Source organism: Clupea harengus, unplaced genomic scaffold (genome assembly GCF_900700415.2).
Source record: "Clupea harengus unplaced genomic scaffold, Ch_v2.0.2, whole genome shotgun sequence".
Classification (NCBI taxonomy): domain Eukaryota; kingdom Metazoa; phylum Chordata; class Actinopteri; order Clupeiformes; family Clupeidae; genus Clupea; species Clupea harengus.
In genome coordinates this window covers 1-15,000 of record NW_024880326.1, presented here as the reverse complement: position 1 = coordinate 15,000, position 15,000 = coordinate 1, and the positions used below count along the sequence as shown (strand labels likewise).

The 15,000-nt window shown below is 42.3% G+C and overlaps 2 protein-coding genes across 2 annotated transcripts in view; both read left to right on the top strand.

Annotated features, from left to right (window-relative positions):
• The window catches only part of rdh5 (retinol dehydrogenase 5 (11-cis/9-cis)), a 4,609-nt gene extending 2,209 nt beyond the window's left edge, over positions 1 to 2,400 (top strand). The window contains exons 3-6 of the mRNA XM_042706605.1: positions 1 to 281; positions 541 to 799; positions 1,162 to 1,325; positions 1,567 to 2,400. The exon at positions 1 to 281 is cut by the window's left edge and continues 45 nt beyond it. Coding sequence (XP_042562539.1) covers positions 1 to 281; positions 541 to 799; positions 1,162 to 1,325; positions 1,567 to 1,787 — 925 coding nt within the window. The 3' untranslated portion in view covers positions 1,788 to 2,400. The remainder of the gene's footprint in view (positions 282 to 540; positions 800 to 1,161; positions 1,326 to 1,566) is intronic.
• Positions 2,401 to 2,755: 355 nt separating this feature from the next.
• On the top strand, positions 2,756 to 14,975 carry LOC122131890 (glutaminase kidney isoform, mitochondrial-like; the record flags this gene model as incomplete). The annotated part of the gene is made up of 13 exons (XM_042706607.1): positions 2,756 to 2,842; positions 2,919 to 3,057; positions 3,203 to 3,311; positions 4,245 to 4,366; positions 5,361 to 5,490; positions 5,616 to 5,695; positions 7,179 to 7,342; positions 8,094 to 8,152; positions 11,574 to 11,606; positions 11,836 to 11,894; positions 12,320 to 12,386; positions 14,235 to 14,285; positions 14,799 to 14,975. Coding segments are annotated over exons 2-13 (1,119 nt in total), but the record flags the coding sequence as incomplete, so codon positions are not given.
• Between the last annotated feature and the right edge of the window lie 25 nt (positions 14,976 to 15,000).

The following is a 15,000-nucleotide window of genomic DNA, read 5'->3' as shown; positions in this document are numbered from 1 at the left end:
ATGGGTCGCGGTCTATTTCTACCTGGACAGCCAGGAGGTGGACACAATCAATGACAAGTATGTCTTTGTGACGGGCTGTGACACGGGCTTCGGGAACCTGCTGTGCAAGCGGCTGGACCGGCGTGGTTTCCGCGTTCTAGCGGGCTGCCTCACAGAGAAGGGGGCGGATGACCTGAAGAGGGCAACGGGGCCGTACCTAAAGACCACCCTGCTGGATATCACCAGCACCGAGAGCATCCAGAAGGCCGCGGAGTGGACCAAGAAGGAGGTTGGGGATAGAGGTCAGGGGTCATGAGATTGGATCTGTTTAGTCAAGCTCCCAAATATGATTTTAAGCACTGACACTCCCAAATATGATTTTAAGCATCCATACTCCCCCAAATTACTTTTTTCTCATTTTCTGCACACACTACTTGCTCACTTTATTTAGTGATTTTCCTTGGTTAGGCCCGTTGGGTGTAGTGAAGAACTGAAGTCAATGCCCAGGTTGAATACTACTACACCACATCACTTACCTTCATTTGATTCCTCCATTGCCAGGCCTGTGGGGCATTGTGAATAACGCAGGGCGGTCCCTACCCATGGGGCCTTCTGAGTGGATGAAGATTGAGGACTTCAACGCCACACTGAAGGTCAACATGATGGGTTGTATCGAGATGACCATGAACTTCCTGCCTCTCATCAAGCAGGCCAAAGGACGCATTGTGAATGTGGCGTCAGTGCTGGGCAGAGTGGCTGCTAATGGCGGCGGGTACTGCATCTCTAAGTTCGGCGTGGAGTCCTTCTCCGACTGTCTCAGGTAAGATTGGATCAGGTCAAACAAATCAAGTCTCTGGACTCTTTCCCCTCTTAGATTTTCATTCTCTCCACAAGTTTTAGTGAAGAAAATGTATAGTTGTTCTTTTCTGAACAGCACAGAGAAATCATTGTGGATCCAAATTCTGTGTTAAAATTGTGAATTTCGTGAAGAAATGCAATCATTTTACCAAGGGTTCAGAAAACACAAATGGGCAAAGAGGAAGGTATGCTGTCTCTGTGGGTTGGTATCCAACCTTCTCTGGGCTTTCATGGGAAAAGCTCACTTGCCAAATGAAGACAGCATAAAACAGCAAGTTGTGTAATGTTTGTTATCTGTTGTTGTTCTTGTCTTGATGATTGCAGGAGGGACATCCACTACTTTGGAATCAAGGTGTGCATCATTGAGCCGGGTTTCTTTAAGACCGCGGTGACAAGCCTGGACCCCATCGAGAGAGAGCTCAACCGACTGTGGAACCAGCTCAGCCCTGAGGTCCGCGCCAGCTATGGGGAGAAATATCTCGACAAATGTGAGCATACTTTCTGCAAAAAAAAAATCCATCAGTAAATTTATAAAGCTGTCATGGCTGTACTTGAGATATTATGATGTCATCCAAGATTGAATATTGACAACTGTGTTTTAGCATTAAAAAAATCATTCAGTATTATGTATAGTGCTATGTTTAATGTACTTTGGGGTGATGTCTTTGGGGTTTAATTGCTTGAGACATTAATTTTCTATTTGTTTGGCAATTTACTGTCTATCCACAGACATCAAGGTGCAGCGGCTGATCATGAATGCCGTGTGTGACTCCGACCTGAGCAAAGTCACCAACTGCATGGAGCACGCCCTGGCTTCTGCCTACCCACGCACCCGCTACAGCGCCGGCTGGGATGCCAAGTTTGTGTGGATTCCTCTTTCCTACATGCCCTCCTGGGTGGTCGACATCGGCCTGAAACTGGTGCTTCCACGGCCTGCTAAGAGTGTGTAGATTGACAAATACCGTGCTTTACATGTATGGATCGCAGGTAGGGTTAGCATAATGTGTTTATGTGCTGGGGAGGAAACCATTTGCCAATAAGTTATTGTATATTTAAATATTACCTAAGAAAAGCTGGCTGAGCTGTTTTTGCCTTATTATTTGTGATCCAGGAAAAAAGTGATTCCGCTCCAACTCTGATGAGGCCTTCCTTGCTACCACTGTGTGAAAAGGGTGTTTGCAAGTGTGCGATTGGATTGGAGCATTTGGGTTACAGTGGGTGAAGAAGCTGTAAATCATCTAGATCCAAACTGGCCTGAGCTGTCCTGGGGCAGGTCTTATGCGCACGATGCTCCTTTAATCTTAAATAGGGTAGCTGACACTGGAACGGACCTGGATCAGATTCCTTTCGGGACGTCACCTGCAGCTGATGAACTGATTAACCATTAATGTGCATTTCCTAAAACCACCCACTGTGAAGACTACATCTGTTGGAGCGGCATAATTTGTTACAATAAGTGACTGTCAAACTAATGCAGTGCTTTTATTGATATTGAATGAATTTACTGTACTGTAACCTCTGTACAAATTAAATAAAGCTAAATAAAAAAATGAATATAACAAAGCTTGTATGGGTTTGATTTAATTTTCTACACACATACTGGAGGTGCACAACTCTCCTCTGTACTGTCCAGTATAAGATATCATTTTATGGAGAAATAACAGGCTACTGTTGAGAAAGTAAGGGAAATCCAAAGGGTTATTGGACTGCATGCTGTAGTATTAGTATGTGATAATTGCTACTCTCTTAAATTCTACAGTTACAAATTTTAATTTCTGTTAAATAGACAACCTCTTTTCAAAACACATCAAGTCGATGTATCTAGTAGCACAAAGACAGCTGCGCTGTCACCCCATTCTCTGTGTGATTGGCCACTTCAGGTAACTGCAGTTTTAAGTCACCGTCCAGCTGTCGATAGAGTTTAGTCTGCTGGTCGTCACTTGATCATGCTCAGGGCCTCTCACTTTGGCACCACAAAATACTCGCTCACGGCTGAAGAGCTCCGGTAAGCCAGCGAACGTCTCTCTAGAACTTTTCGCTCACGCATTCAAACATGTTTTGCCTAAAACTTTTGCGTGTAGGTAACGCAGGAGTTGCGGAATACTTCGTGAAAGATGTGACAAGAGCGTCCGTCTCTAGATTTCGGAAAAATATGAACAAACGAAGGTACAGTGGAACCTCTTACAGGAGGAAGCACTATGGTAACGGATTCTCCGAAATGTGAGTGGACAGTATGTCGGTTGTTGAAATCAATGTTTTCATCTTCAGCACAGTACATAGTTTTGTCGACCAATTATTATATTTAACTGATTTGTTATCAGTTCCAGATTTGTGACACAGTAGGAATTATAACTTTTTCCGACAGGCATATTCATAATGAAAAAAGAACGGGTCTTTTCTCGGCACTGGAAGACATGCTTTTCTACACAATCACACAGGGAGAGGAGAAAATCTCTATTTCTCAGTTCATCTCCGTGAGTATGCGTAAATCTGATTATCAGACAAATCAAACTGAGATTAACAGAGAACATTAATCCCCTTTAGCCGTTTTCAGTGGTTCATATTAGTTGTTCCCCCGTTGTTATATAGTGCGTAGGGTTAGGCTACTTCTTTATCCTGTTATTGTGTTATCCTGTTGTTTACTTTTGTTGTTATTCCTTTTCATTTGGTTGGATTTTGGTTTATTAGGATTTTATTTTATTGGAACAAGTGATGCAGCTTGGTGTATTAATTCTGTCAGTAACAGGTGCTTTATTTTATTAAATCAATAAAGTAATTACTGCCTTGAAATTGAAATACAGAAGAGTGTAATACAGGAAGCATACATAGGCTTTGTTTAAACAGAAATTATAGATCCATTAACATGAAAATCACTATCAGTGTGTCACGATCAATATACTGTTGAATCAACGCTCATAGTTCAAGTTTGTTCATTCAGCATTTATCCAAAGCAACTGACTGTACATTACAGTGGAAGTTCATATTTTATCACTATGTGGGCTCCCTGGCTATTAAACCTTTGATCATGATGTTTTTAGCTCCTTGCTTCATAGTTGAACTGCATGAGTACATTGTTTATGTGCAGATGTGTGAACGATGGTAGTTTCAGGGATCCTAGTACCAAACATCAATAATGATAATCCCTGAGGAAAGGTTACTGTATGTGCCACTGACCAGTGAAGTGCCTGCGAATGTAAACGAAGTGCCTGCGAATGTAAACAATCCAATCGCTCCCCTGCTGACTATATTTCTTTTTTTAGCCCTGTGGCTGACAATCAGTGTGCCGGCATGTTGTATTTTTTTCCTCACAACTATAAATATAAACAAAGGTGTCTTTCTCCAGTGCAATTTGTTAAATAAAGGCTCCTTCCTTCCTGTCGTCTGATCTCTCCATTCCAAACCCCCAGGCTCTGAGGAGCACGGGCCTTCTGATCACAGACCCCCGCCTGAAGGACTGCATGGAGAAGCTCCACCTGACCGTACGCGACTCGATCACTGAAGTCATGATGGACAAAGAGCTCTTTAGAAAGTGAGTCCCCCTCTTTTCCTCCTGTGTCTCTCGACTACCCATGACACACAGCAGCATGGGCTGAGTTCCTCATATTACACACACAAACACTCTGTAATCAGTGGCGTCCCATGCCAAACAGGCTATTTATACCTCCCTCGACAAGATTTTCCTCTCACTCGCAAATACAGACCGGTTCTTCATATGTCTGAACCTTAAGGTCAGGCCAGTGTCCACTTGCAGTGAGACGTGTCCAGACTTTGTGCGGTTACGCTGTGGTTAACCACAGAGACGGCTTTCCCCGTCTATCTATGTCAGGATGGCAGCGATGTTACAGCTTGAGATAATGACAGTTGGTAATATGGTCCTATAAAATAAAAAGAAAACACAGAAAATGTTTTGTTTTCCTAGGATACACATATATTGACATTGTGTCTTTTTAAAGTTTATTTGTTAAACTGCGATGAGACTGCAGAAGCCCACTTCTGTCGGCCTGTCTCACAGGCTCTACCCCCCCAACCATCCCCCCCCCCCCCCAACACATGTTTGGCTTAGCGGTGGAAAGAACCAAGCAGCTGGGTGAATTCCTTTCATTGTAATCACAAACCTTTAACTATCCCCTCCCACTGTCTCCCAAACCAGCCCTGCGGCCAGAGACCCTTCCCTTCAAAACAAACTTGCATACCTCATAATCAGATGTAACGGTGATCAGTGGCTCTCTGGACAAACCAGACACTGTCCCAGCAGAGCGCTGGCCAAAGCCAATGTCCTCCGCATCCCCAGTCCAAAGCCATTGCCCTCTGAATGTCATCCCGACACTGTAACTTGGATGTGTCCTTTCCTCAGAGTGTTTTTCTGGCATGACTTTGTCAAGCTGTTGACATTGCGATGGTTGTTCAGAACGCTACAGTCTTTCCACAACTTTCTTTATTGTTTATAAATGTGTGATTGTGCGTACAGGTTGTCAACCAGAGAAATCACACTGAAAATAATGGACAAATTAACTGCCTCATAGGTGTGTTGGTGGGAATATTATGCTGTTGTCCCAGGCCTTCCAGAAGAAGTTCATAATCCCGGAGTTTGAGGCTTTTGTGAGCAAGATAAACGAGATTTACACCAAGGTCCATGCAGAGCAGAAAGGGCATGTAAGTCTTCCAGTCAGTGTGTGTTAGTGCAGTTTGTATGTCATAGCAGTTTTGTTCTTAAGGTTGCTTTTTACATACTTCTTGACCTCTAATTTTTTGTGTTTTGCATGTGTGTGTGAATTAAGGTTGCAGACTATATTCCTCATTTGGCGAAGTTCAATCCAGAGCTTTGGGGTGTTTCGCTGTGTACTGTGGATGGACAAAGGTAAGAGAGCAATGCAGTATATCAGGCATTCATGGAGAATCTGCAGAATCTTTGATACAGGCCCCAGTCATACGACACACATTAGTGATAACTTAAAGATATATAGTTGTAGTTTAGTTCAGATGAAATCATTTATTGAGCAGCTTGATCAATCAGATACCTCTTTGCACCAATTTTGTCATGTGTATTTTTGAACCAAGAACCAATCAATTTTAAAGGGGCTTTATTAGCATGACTGTACCCAGGTAAAATGAAGTATGTGTCAGTAAGTACATTTCTAGCACATTATTGTGTGCAAAATACAAGTGCCAAAAAGATATTACAAATGAACTTATTACAGAAACATTTCTACCTCAGTAGTACTTCAGTGCACTTAATATGAGTACACTGTTTAGTAGAGGTGTACAAAGATGTCATTATCTGTATCTGTATTTGTTCAACCAACAAAACTGACAGCAAGTGGGCATGGTTTATATCAGAATTCACATTAAAACAGGCAAACGTTGTATTTTCGAACCTAGTATTCTTTGGCAATGCGATCGTTCTGCCAACAAAGCATCAAATTGATTTAATACTGGCATATCATTAATTATGAAATATATTTTAACATCCTCATACCAATGGTGTAGCCAGAAAGTTATTTTTGGATGGAATGCGTACATTTTAAAATCTGCATAACACAACACATTTTCATGAACCGCCTTAACATATGCAAATGTATTGGGTGGAAACCAGCTGCCATCTTCTGTTGATGGTTTACATTGCTGGAACTATGAAGTCAAAACCAAACTTACCTATTTGCAATGGCAGGCAGGGGGGAGAAAGGACGTAAGCTTACCTCCAGTGCAATATGACCAACATATGTCTAGGCTACATGATGAGTCTTAGGCCATAAGTATGTTTTGAAACTATGTTTTTAAACTTTGTTTTTTTTTAACTATGTTTTTTACCTATGTTCTTAACTATGTTTGTAACTATGTTTTTTTTTCAATTATGTTCTTAACTATGCTTTTAACTACTTTTTATTATAGGTTGTTTTAACTATGTTTTGTTTTTTAACTATGTTTTTTACTGTTGCACTCTGAGATTCAGATGAATATAGAGTGCGCTATAAATTAAATTAATTATTATTATTATTATTATTATTATAAGGATTGGAATATTTCATCATTGTTCCAGTGGCCGATACAGAAAGTGGCTAATGGGTAGCTCAGACTTTAATTAAGTATACTTCAGTGTACTTTTTTTTACCTGGGTTATACAATACAAAGCACAACAACAACATGTAAATGACGAGAATATCAATACCTCTGCAATATCAACAGATGCAATGTGTCAGGTTCTACTATAGTCCATGTGAAGCAGGTCAATGCTGATCCCAAAAAGAGCGTAGGTCAGATGGCATGTTTCTGAGTCAATTGCATTCTGGGATGCCAGTGGTCCACCCTCTGATGTGCTCTTGTCTATCTGTCTGTCTGTCCAGGCACTCTGTGGGCGACACTAAGATGCCCTTCTGCCTGCAGTCGTGCGTGAAGCCGCTGGAGTATGCCATCGCTGTGCACGAGGCAGGCTCTGAGGTTGTGCACCGGTATGTGGGAAAGGAGCCCAGTGGCTTTAAGTTCAACAACCTGTCGCTGGACGAGGACGGTGAGTGACAGCGGCCCCTATGCCTCTTTTCTCTCCCTCTTAGATGTACACTTCTGCTGACCTCTTATGCACATCTTTTGTACATATTTGAAGTCATTCACAGTCAGAAATACAGTAACCCTATGAGCAAACCGTATACCCACTAAGCTGTTTTTGTATGTATAATGTATATACCATGTGATGTTTGTATATATATTATGTACATCTACCAAATGCATGCTGTGTACAACACTTGTTGTTTCCCTTCACCTTCTGCCACACAACCCTCCCCCATCCCCCCCTTCCTATCTCCTCCCGGCCGACCTCAAGCAGATGGGTCCCCCCTTATGTGCCTTGGTTCTGCTTAAGGTTCCTTCCTGATTAACAAGGAGATTTTCCTTGCACCTGTTGCCATTGTGCTTGCTCTAAGGGGGACCAGGCACAGACACACTGTCAAATACAGGAATCGACTCTCCTGTGCCTTGAATCCCCTTTCTGTCATGTTTTCTTTCGCTTTCGTTCTCTCATCTCTTTTTTAGCTTCTTTTAACATCTATTTTACTTCCCTTGGACCTCAGTGAGTGTGCATAGGTAGTTGTGGATGTACCCAGTGTGAGGATCCACACAGCTGTGAGACGATACTATTAGGAGAAAACTAAAAGGCATTTTTTTTCCACCCATCCCCTATTCTCTCTTCCCTGCTCCTCTCATCTGTCTTTCATCAGTGGTGTGAGATTGTTTCTCTATGTCCCATCCTCTTTTTTCTTTTTTAGATAAACCACACAATCCTATGGTCAACGCTGGAGCAATTGTAATCAGCTCTCTCATCAAGGTAAACTTTAAGTGAACATTGGAAAGCAACATTCTCACATCACTTTTATTGTGTTATTTCTAAATCAAGCGCAGCCATTCATTTAATAAATGTTAAAGAATGTATACGTGGTATATTTTAAGTTTATTAGATGGTTATTCTTTGCACATTAAAATAGTTTTAAGAGGTTGCTCATAATGCTTTATCTTATTCATACACAAACCCACTGTAATGTAGGCAATAAATAAATAAATAAATAAATAAAATAAAATAAAGTTTGATGTAGGTAAAAACAAACACAGGCGAGCCTAAGGACACTCACCCATGCCTTAACCTCCTCTAATGCACGTACACAGACACAGACTCTGACGCACAGCAGACAGTAAGACACACACACACTGCAGCGAAGGGAGAGCGTAGTCCCCCCACCCGGACTTGAACTTGTAAGGGCAAATGTTACACCCAGGATGCTGCGCTCTTCTAGTGAGCGTCGTTTGGCAGTGCCGTCTGTGCAAGTACGGCAGTCCAGACTATTCTCATTTGTAGTTCCACGTTGGTGGAATGAACTACCCAGCACTACCAGAGCAGGGGCGTCCCTCTCTACCTTTAAGAAGCTCTTGAAGACCCAACTCTTCAGAGAGCACTTCCTGTCCTAACTGGCACTTCGACTAGTGCGTAACTTGCAATTACAGCAGTTACATTTCTGCACTTCTTTCTTTCTTTGTTATTTTATTTTGTTATATTTCTTATGTAAAGTAGTATTTATTTATTGTTACACCAGGTTCTATTGCTCGTAGCTTGAATATTCTCTCCCTTGTACGTCGCTTTGGACAAAAGCGTCTGCTAAATGACTAAATGTAAAAGTCAGAGCATATACTCACCCTAGTGCCGGCACATCACACACACACACACACACTTTTGCTATGAAATGTTGTGTAAATATACGCACATAATATTTGATTCAAGCCCATAGTTCAGCCCGAGAGAGAGGGAGAGAGAAAGAGCAAAGAGAGAGTGAGAGGGATGATTGCGGGTAGGTGGATGAGCTATATGTGTGTTTTTATCAGTTGAGTCCAGCGAAGAACCAAGAGAAAGAGAGAGAGTACATGTATGTGTGTGTGTGTGGGGCGGGGGTGTGTGGGTGGATGAGATATTTGTGACGGGGAGTGGGTGTTTGTATCAGTTGAGTCCAACCAATCACAACGAGAAAGACAGAGAAAGATAGATAGACAGAGAGGGAAGGAAAGATAGAAAGAAAAAGAAGAGTGTGTTTGTATATATTTGTGTGTGTGGGTGGGTGAGTAGGTGTGTGGATGAGATATGGGTGAGGGGGTGTGCATGTACGTATATCAGTCTTGTCGAGCCAATCACGGATGACATAGCGAGGGTGTGTGTTTACACGGCTGTGTAGTGTCAGAGACGAGGCCTGGAGAGGAGTGATGAAAACCAAACGGTGATGTCCGACTGTAAACAGGCATGGATGACAGGTTAAAGCAAACAGCTGTGATGGGCTATTTAGGTCACCTCGGTCGGATCCATAGCAACTATTTTCTGTGTGGTCAAAGAAATTAGGTGAATGTGTTTCACATGAGCTTCTTCATACAATACAGTCATGAGTAGTAATAAATAACAATATTGCCTTTGTGATATGATTCTGATATTACAGTAATGATAGGAATACATGCGCAATATGTTTTCCTCGTGCAGTGTAGGCATTACTAGTGTTGAACTTCAGAATTAGGTTAGTGCTGCAAATCATATCACTTGATGCTGTGATATGATTCATGCATATTAATCAACACTTACAACATTACTGTGTAAACACTGTGGGACCACCTCATCTGCCTTTATGTGTGTATGAATGGAAAAGGACAAGTAAAGATGGTGTGGATACAAACAGTAGCTCATCTCTGAGCTAGCTGCTAAGCCGTACTGTATGTCTACTCAGTGTACTGTATAGTAATATCAGGTTGCCTGATAAACCACTGACTTTGTTTTCCTGTTCCTATTCCTAGTCTCTAAAAAACTGCATGCTGTATGCCCACTCCACCTCCTCAGTAACTGTTTGTGAACCTAAAGCAGTATGTACACATTTGTAGGGTAACCTCTGAGGGGCATCTCAGGACCCTGACCATGTTTAGACCCACTCCGCTAAAGGACTGATCTTGTGAATCAAGAATTTAAAACTGGCCCATCACTGTAGTTAGATGAATGAATCCTCTGGAGTCCTGTGTCATGTGTTTACGCAACAGTACACTTTCATTACTGAATAACTACAGCCTGTCATGGTGTACGTAGGTGTTTTAACTTGAGCCTTATTCAAGACTCCTAATGCTCATAGTCAGTGCAGTAGTAAAACATTGACATGTGGAATTAATCAAGTAAGAGACTGGTGGGTTTAGACACAAAGTGCTGGAGCCGATGAAACGCAGACATTGTTGCGGTGGAGGGCCCGCTGTCGGATAGCGGCTAGCTCTTAGAGATTAAAGTTAACCTTTGAGAGGAGCAGGGGAGGTGCCATTTGACATTTGTTGTGCAGGTTAGGAGTTCCTTATAATTTGAAGAGACTTAACATGTGCACTGTGATCTTTAATAGAGAGTAACAGTGGATTTGACGAGGGCAAACAGAGATTGTACTGTTTCACATAACTTGGCAGCACTGAATCCTCAACTCTGATTGGTCAGGAAAGGTTGACTATTGATCAGTAATCAGCGCACAGGTGTGATTTTTAAATCATAATCAAATTCACAGTCATCTTTACAGACAAGTACGTTGTTATCTTGGTCTGACACAATTTCAAATCACAAACATCTGTAGCAACTGTGGTGGAAGTGAACTCCTAACAATCTTTATAGGCTACTAAAATAGCTGTGTTTATTGGCAGCGGTCAATCGGTTATCGGATCTCCAAGCGTTAGGGTGGCCCATTCAAATCACTTGAGCATTCTGCAGCATCCTGAAGAGTTGTATAATAAACTAAGATAGCTGTGTGTACTATAGCTACTAAAATAACTCGCTCTAATTTGAAGAACCTTAGCATGTGTACAGTGATCTTTATTTCTGTCCCGATACTACCCCTGTGAACTGAACCTGCCAATCCTCAGTGTTATTCCACATTAGCAGCGTACAGATACGATCTTAATGTGGTATGGGTCATACTGGAGATTATTCTCTTAAGTCATGTAAGTCATTACAGCAAGTGCAGGATTAGGGCACTTGGTGTGAACTGAATGCAAATAATGTATGAATTGATCAGTTGTAATTCACTGAGGATGTCTTTTATTAGTCAGAATACAGACAGTACAATGCCACATTAGTGCACATATAATAATTTACATTTAGTGGTAATAAATAATCAATCAATTTTATAACATTATTTGACTGTTAGTTCCTTAAATGAATGTTTTTTTATTTGCTTGCATACATCTCCTTTCCCTTCTAGCCTGGCACCAACAAGGCAGAGAAGTTTGACTATGTGAGTACATCAGCATTTACCACATTGACGTACCTTTAACATTTACAGCATTAACTGACATTTAACATTTACCACATTGATTTACATTTAGTATTTACCACAATAGCTTACCTTTGGCATTTACCATGTTAACTTACCTTTAGCATTTACCACATTAACTTGTCATTTATGGCACTTGTCATTTGTCATGAAGCTGGAGGTCACTGCATGTGTTGTCCATGTATTTCAGGTGATGGAATTTGTGAAGAAGATGGCTGGCCAGGAGTATGTAGGGTTCAGTAACGCAACGTGAGTAGACATTAGAGCCACACCTACCCTTACCACTGATGCTTTGTCATGCTGGTTTAAAGCAGCAATATGTAGGTTTTTACAATTTTTAAAATCATTGTATATAGGTATATAGATTTTTTTTTAAATGATACTTAATGATGATCCTAGTCATGTCAATGGGAGATGAACACTCTTGTCATCTCACTAGCGACTCAGACAAGACAGAGTAGTTTTGTTGTCGTAAGAACAGTGGAGTGCAGTAAGAACAGCTTTTACAGTATGTCGCCAAGTAAATTGTATAAAAGCATCAGTGAGCAAGCTAGCTAGCTTCTATTAGTGCCAGCTGTGCTGTTGTTGGTGTTTGTAAATGATAGCTTGGTAGTTTTGAGACAAACTCCTTATTGTTGATTTAACCAGTGAATGTCCCTCTCCCTTCTCTACAGGTTCCAATCGGAAAAGGAAACTGGAGACAGGAACTTTGCCATTGGATACTACATGAAGGAGAAGAGGGTGAGCCATGTGGTCTTTTCAGTGTTATTAGGGTGAACAGATGCAAACAGACCAAATGTGGGATGAGTAGTAAGTTTGTGTGGGACAATGTGGGACATGTTACCAATGCTGAGAGTTAACATAAAACTTTTATATAATGTCTATCTAACTGAATAAGAAACATTCTGCCTTTCACCTCGTAAACACATATAGGCCTACTTTATCCTCTAGTCAATTATTTGAGACTTTTAGACAAGCTTGGGCTCGTCGTCGTTCGTTTCATTTTTTGTCTTTCACAATTCAGACTGGGATGTCTGCATCCTCCAGCCACTTAATAGTAGCGTGGTCGAGAGCGTGGAGACCGTCTAGCCCATTGGGTGGCATGAATATTGGGCATTCCTGAAGGAGGTGTGGGATAGTCTGCGGGGCACCACACTCACATAGGTCATTTTCACAAGCGCCAAACATCTTGAGAAAGGACCGAGTCCTTCCCCATCCAGTGCGGAGGTGGTTGAGGCGAGTCCAGGCCTTGGATGGATGTGGATGGGGACTCGATGAAGGTGTGCAGAGTGGTGTGTGAGCTTCTCCATTCTCCCTGCCATTTCTGCTCCACCCAAGAGGTGGAGAGTGGGCCTTGCCTGCAGAGCGCTGCAGCTTTGGTAGCAAAGTGCTGTCTTGGTATGCGCTGGGGGATGGTGTCGTCCTGGACGGGAGGGAACAGGCTATCCTCCTTGACTGCCTTCTCTGCCAGTTCTAGGACCTGGTAGTCACGCCGGATGCTAGCAGGTGGGATTTCTGAGACTACGGGAAGCATTTCCTTTGGGGTGGGTTTCAGGGTGCCAGAGATGAGACGCATGGCATCATTAAGGACCACATCGACAGCCTTGGTGTGAGTGATGTGGGCCCAGACTGCGGCAGCATATTCAGCAGCCGAATATACCAGGGCGAGGACCGAGGTTCGGAGGGTCGTGAAGTTTGCCCCCCAGTTCACACCGGTGAGCTTCCTGATTATGTTGACCCGTTTAGAGGTTTTCTCGGCCACGTTCTTGAGGTGGGGACCAAACGTCAGACTGCGGTCCAGTGTCACTCCGAGGTAAACAGGTTGTGGGTCGAATCTGAGCCTTTTGCCCTCCATCTTTATTTCCAGCTCCTTTTTTGCAAGTCGGTTGGCCAGGTGGTAGATCGAGCAAACAGCTTGGGCTATGTTGCATTTGTATGAGCCAGGTTGCTATTTTTGATGTAGCACTATTAAACAGAGTAGGACATATGCCTCAATGGCATAAGCGGCTCATGTGCCGGGCTGGTAAAAGAACACATCCATGTGTTCGTATTTCTGACAATTGAAAAACCAATGACCAATTAAAATGCAGGACATTGTCAATTATCAATATGCACGATGTGGGACAAAGGGTCAAAATACTGTGCCGTACAACGCAAAGCAAGACACCCGGTCACCCTAAGTGCTATACTTGTGATAGGGAATGCTATGCGCTATGCATTTATCATTGGTATGCAGCTAAAAAAAAAACCTGCACTGATACCCTGTCGAAGACTATTTATGGTTGAGCTTCATTTTAGTGGGCCTTTAGATGGCCCTGGACAAGGAATTCAGTTAAAGGGTTAGCCTAAGCTGACAGTTTAGGTTGAGGTTTGTTGGAGAATCATTAGCCATAATACGGCCAGTTGGTTTTTAAGATCTATTCTGCTTTTCACAGGATCGTTAGGAGCTGGGCTATTCTCTTCTTAAATCACTTCAGCTAACAGCAAAGAGTGGTGTGTCCTTCTGTAGAGTTTCCTTAGAAGGGCTTTTTGCTCTGGAAGGGAGAGTTGAATTTTTCATGCAAGTGTCTTCTCATTTCTCTGATGCAGTGTTTCCCACATGGGGCAGAGATGATTGATGCATTGGACTTTTATTTCCAGGTGAGTGCTATGATGCTCCCTGAATATCCCTCAACAAATATATATATTAACTTTATCTGTTATCAGACATAAGACTGTGATAGACCAAATCTAGTCAGACACAGAAAGTTTGTTCCATCCCACAATATCAAATCTCACGTCTTCCTTTAGTGGTCAGGACACACAGAGGGCCAGAATATGTCTCAATACAGCTATTTACCTGACATTCTAGCCTTTACTCAGAATGCTTTCTGCTTAGTAAACCTTTTTTTAATTCACCAAAACTCATTGTTTACTGTGCTCCTCATCACCTGTGCTGTCTTCTATCCCATCCAGGTCTTCTTTCACCTGTTTTTTTTCTTCATCTTTTTTCATCACTCGTTTTACCTGTCTACCTTCATCTTTTGTTTGATCAAAAACCTTTACCTTTACACTGTCTGAAGTATTTTATCTTGTCTTTATTTCTTCATTTCTTGTTTATGCATCATTGTCTCATCATCTGTGTTACTGTTTCCTGGTCTCTGATTGGCTCAGCTGTGCTCTATAGAGGTCACTTGTGAATCAGGAAGTGTGATGGGTGCCACGCTGGCTAATGGAGGCATCTGTCCAATCACAGGCGAGCGAGTGCTGAGCGCAGAGGCCGTTAGGAACACGCTCAGTCTCATGCACTCCTGCGGCATGTATGACTTCTCTGGAGAGTTTGCTTTTCATGTGAGTGTTTCTTTTTCTCCCTTCT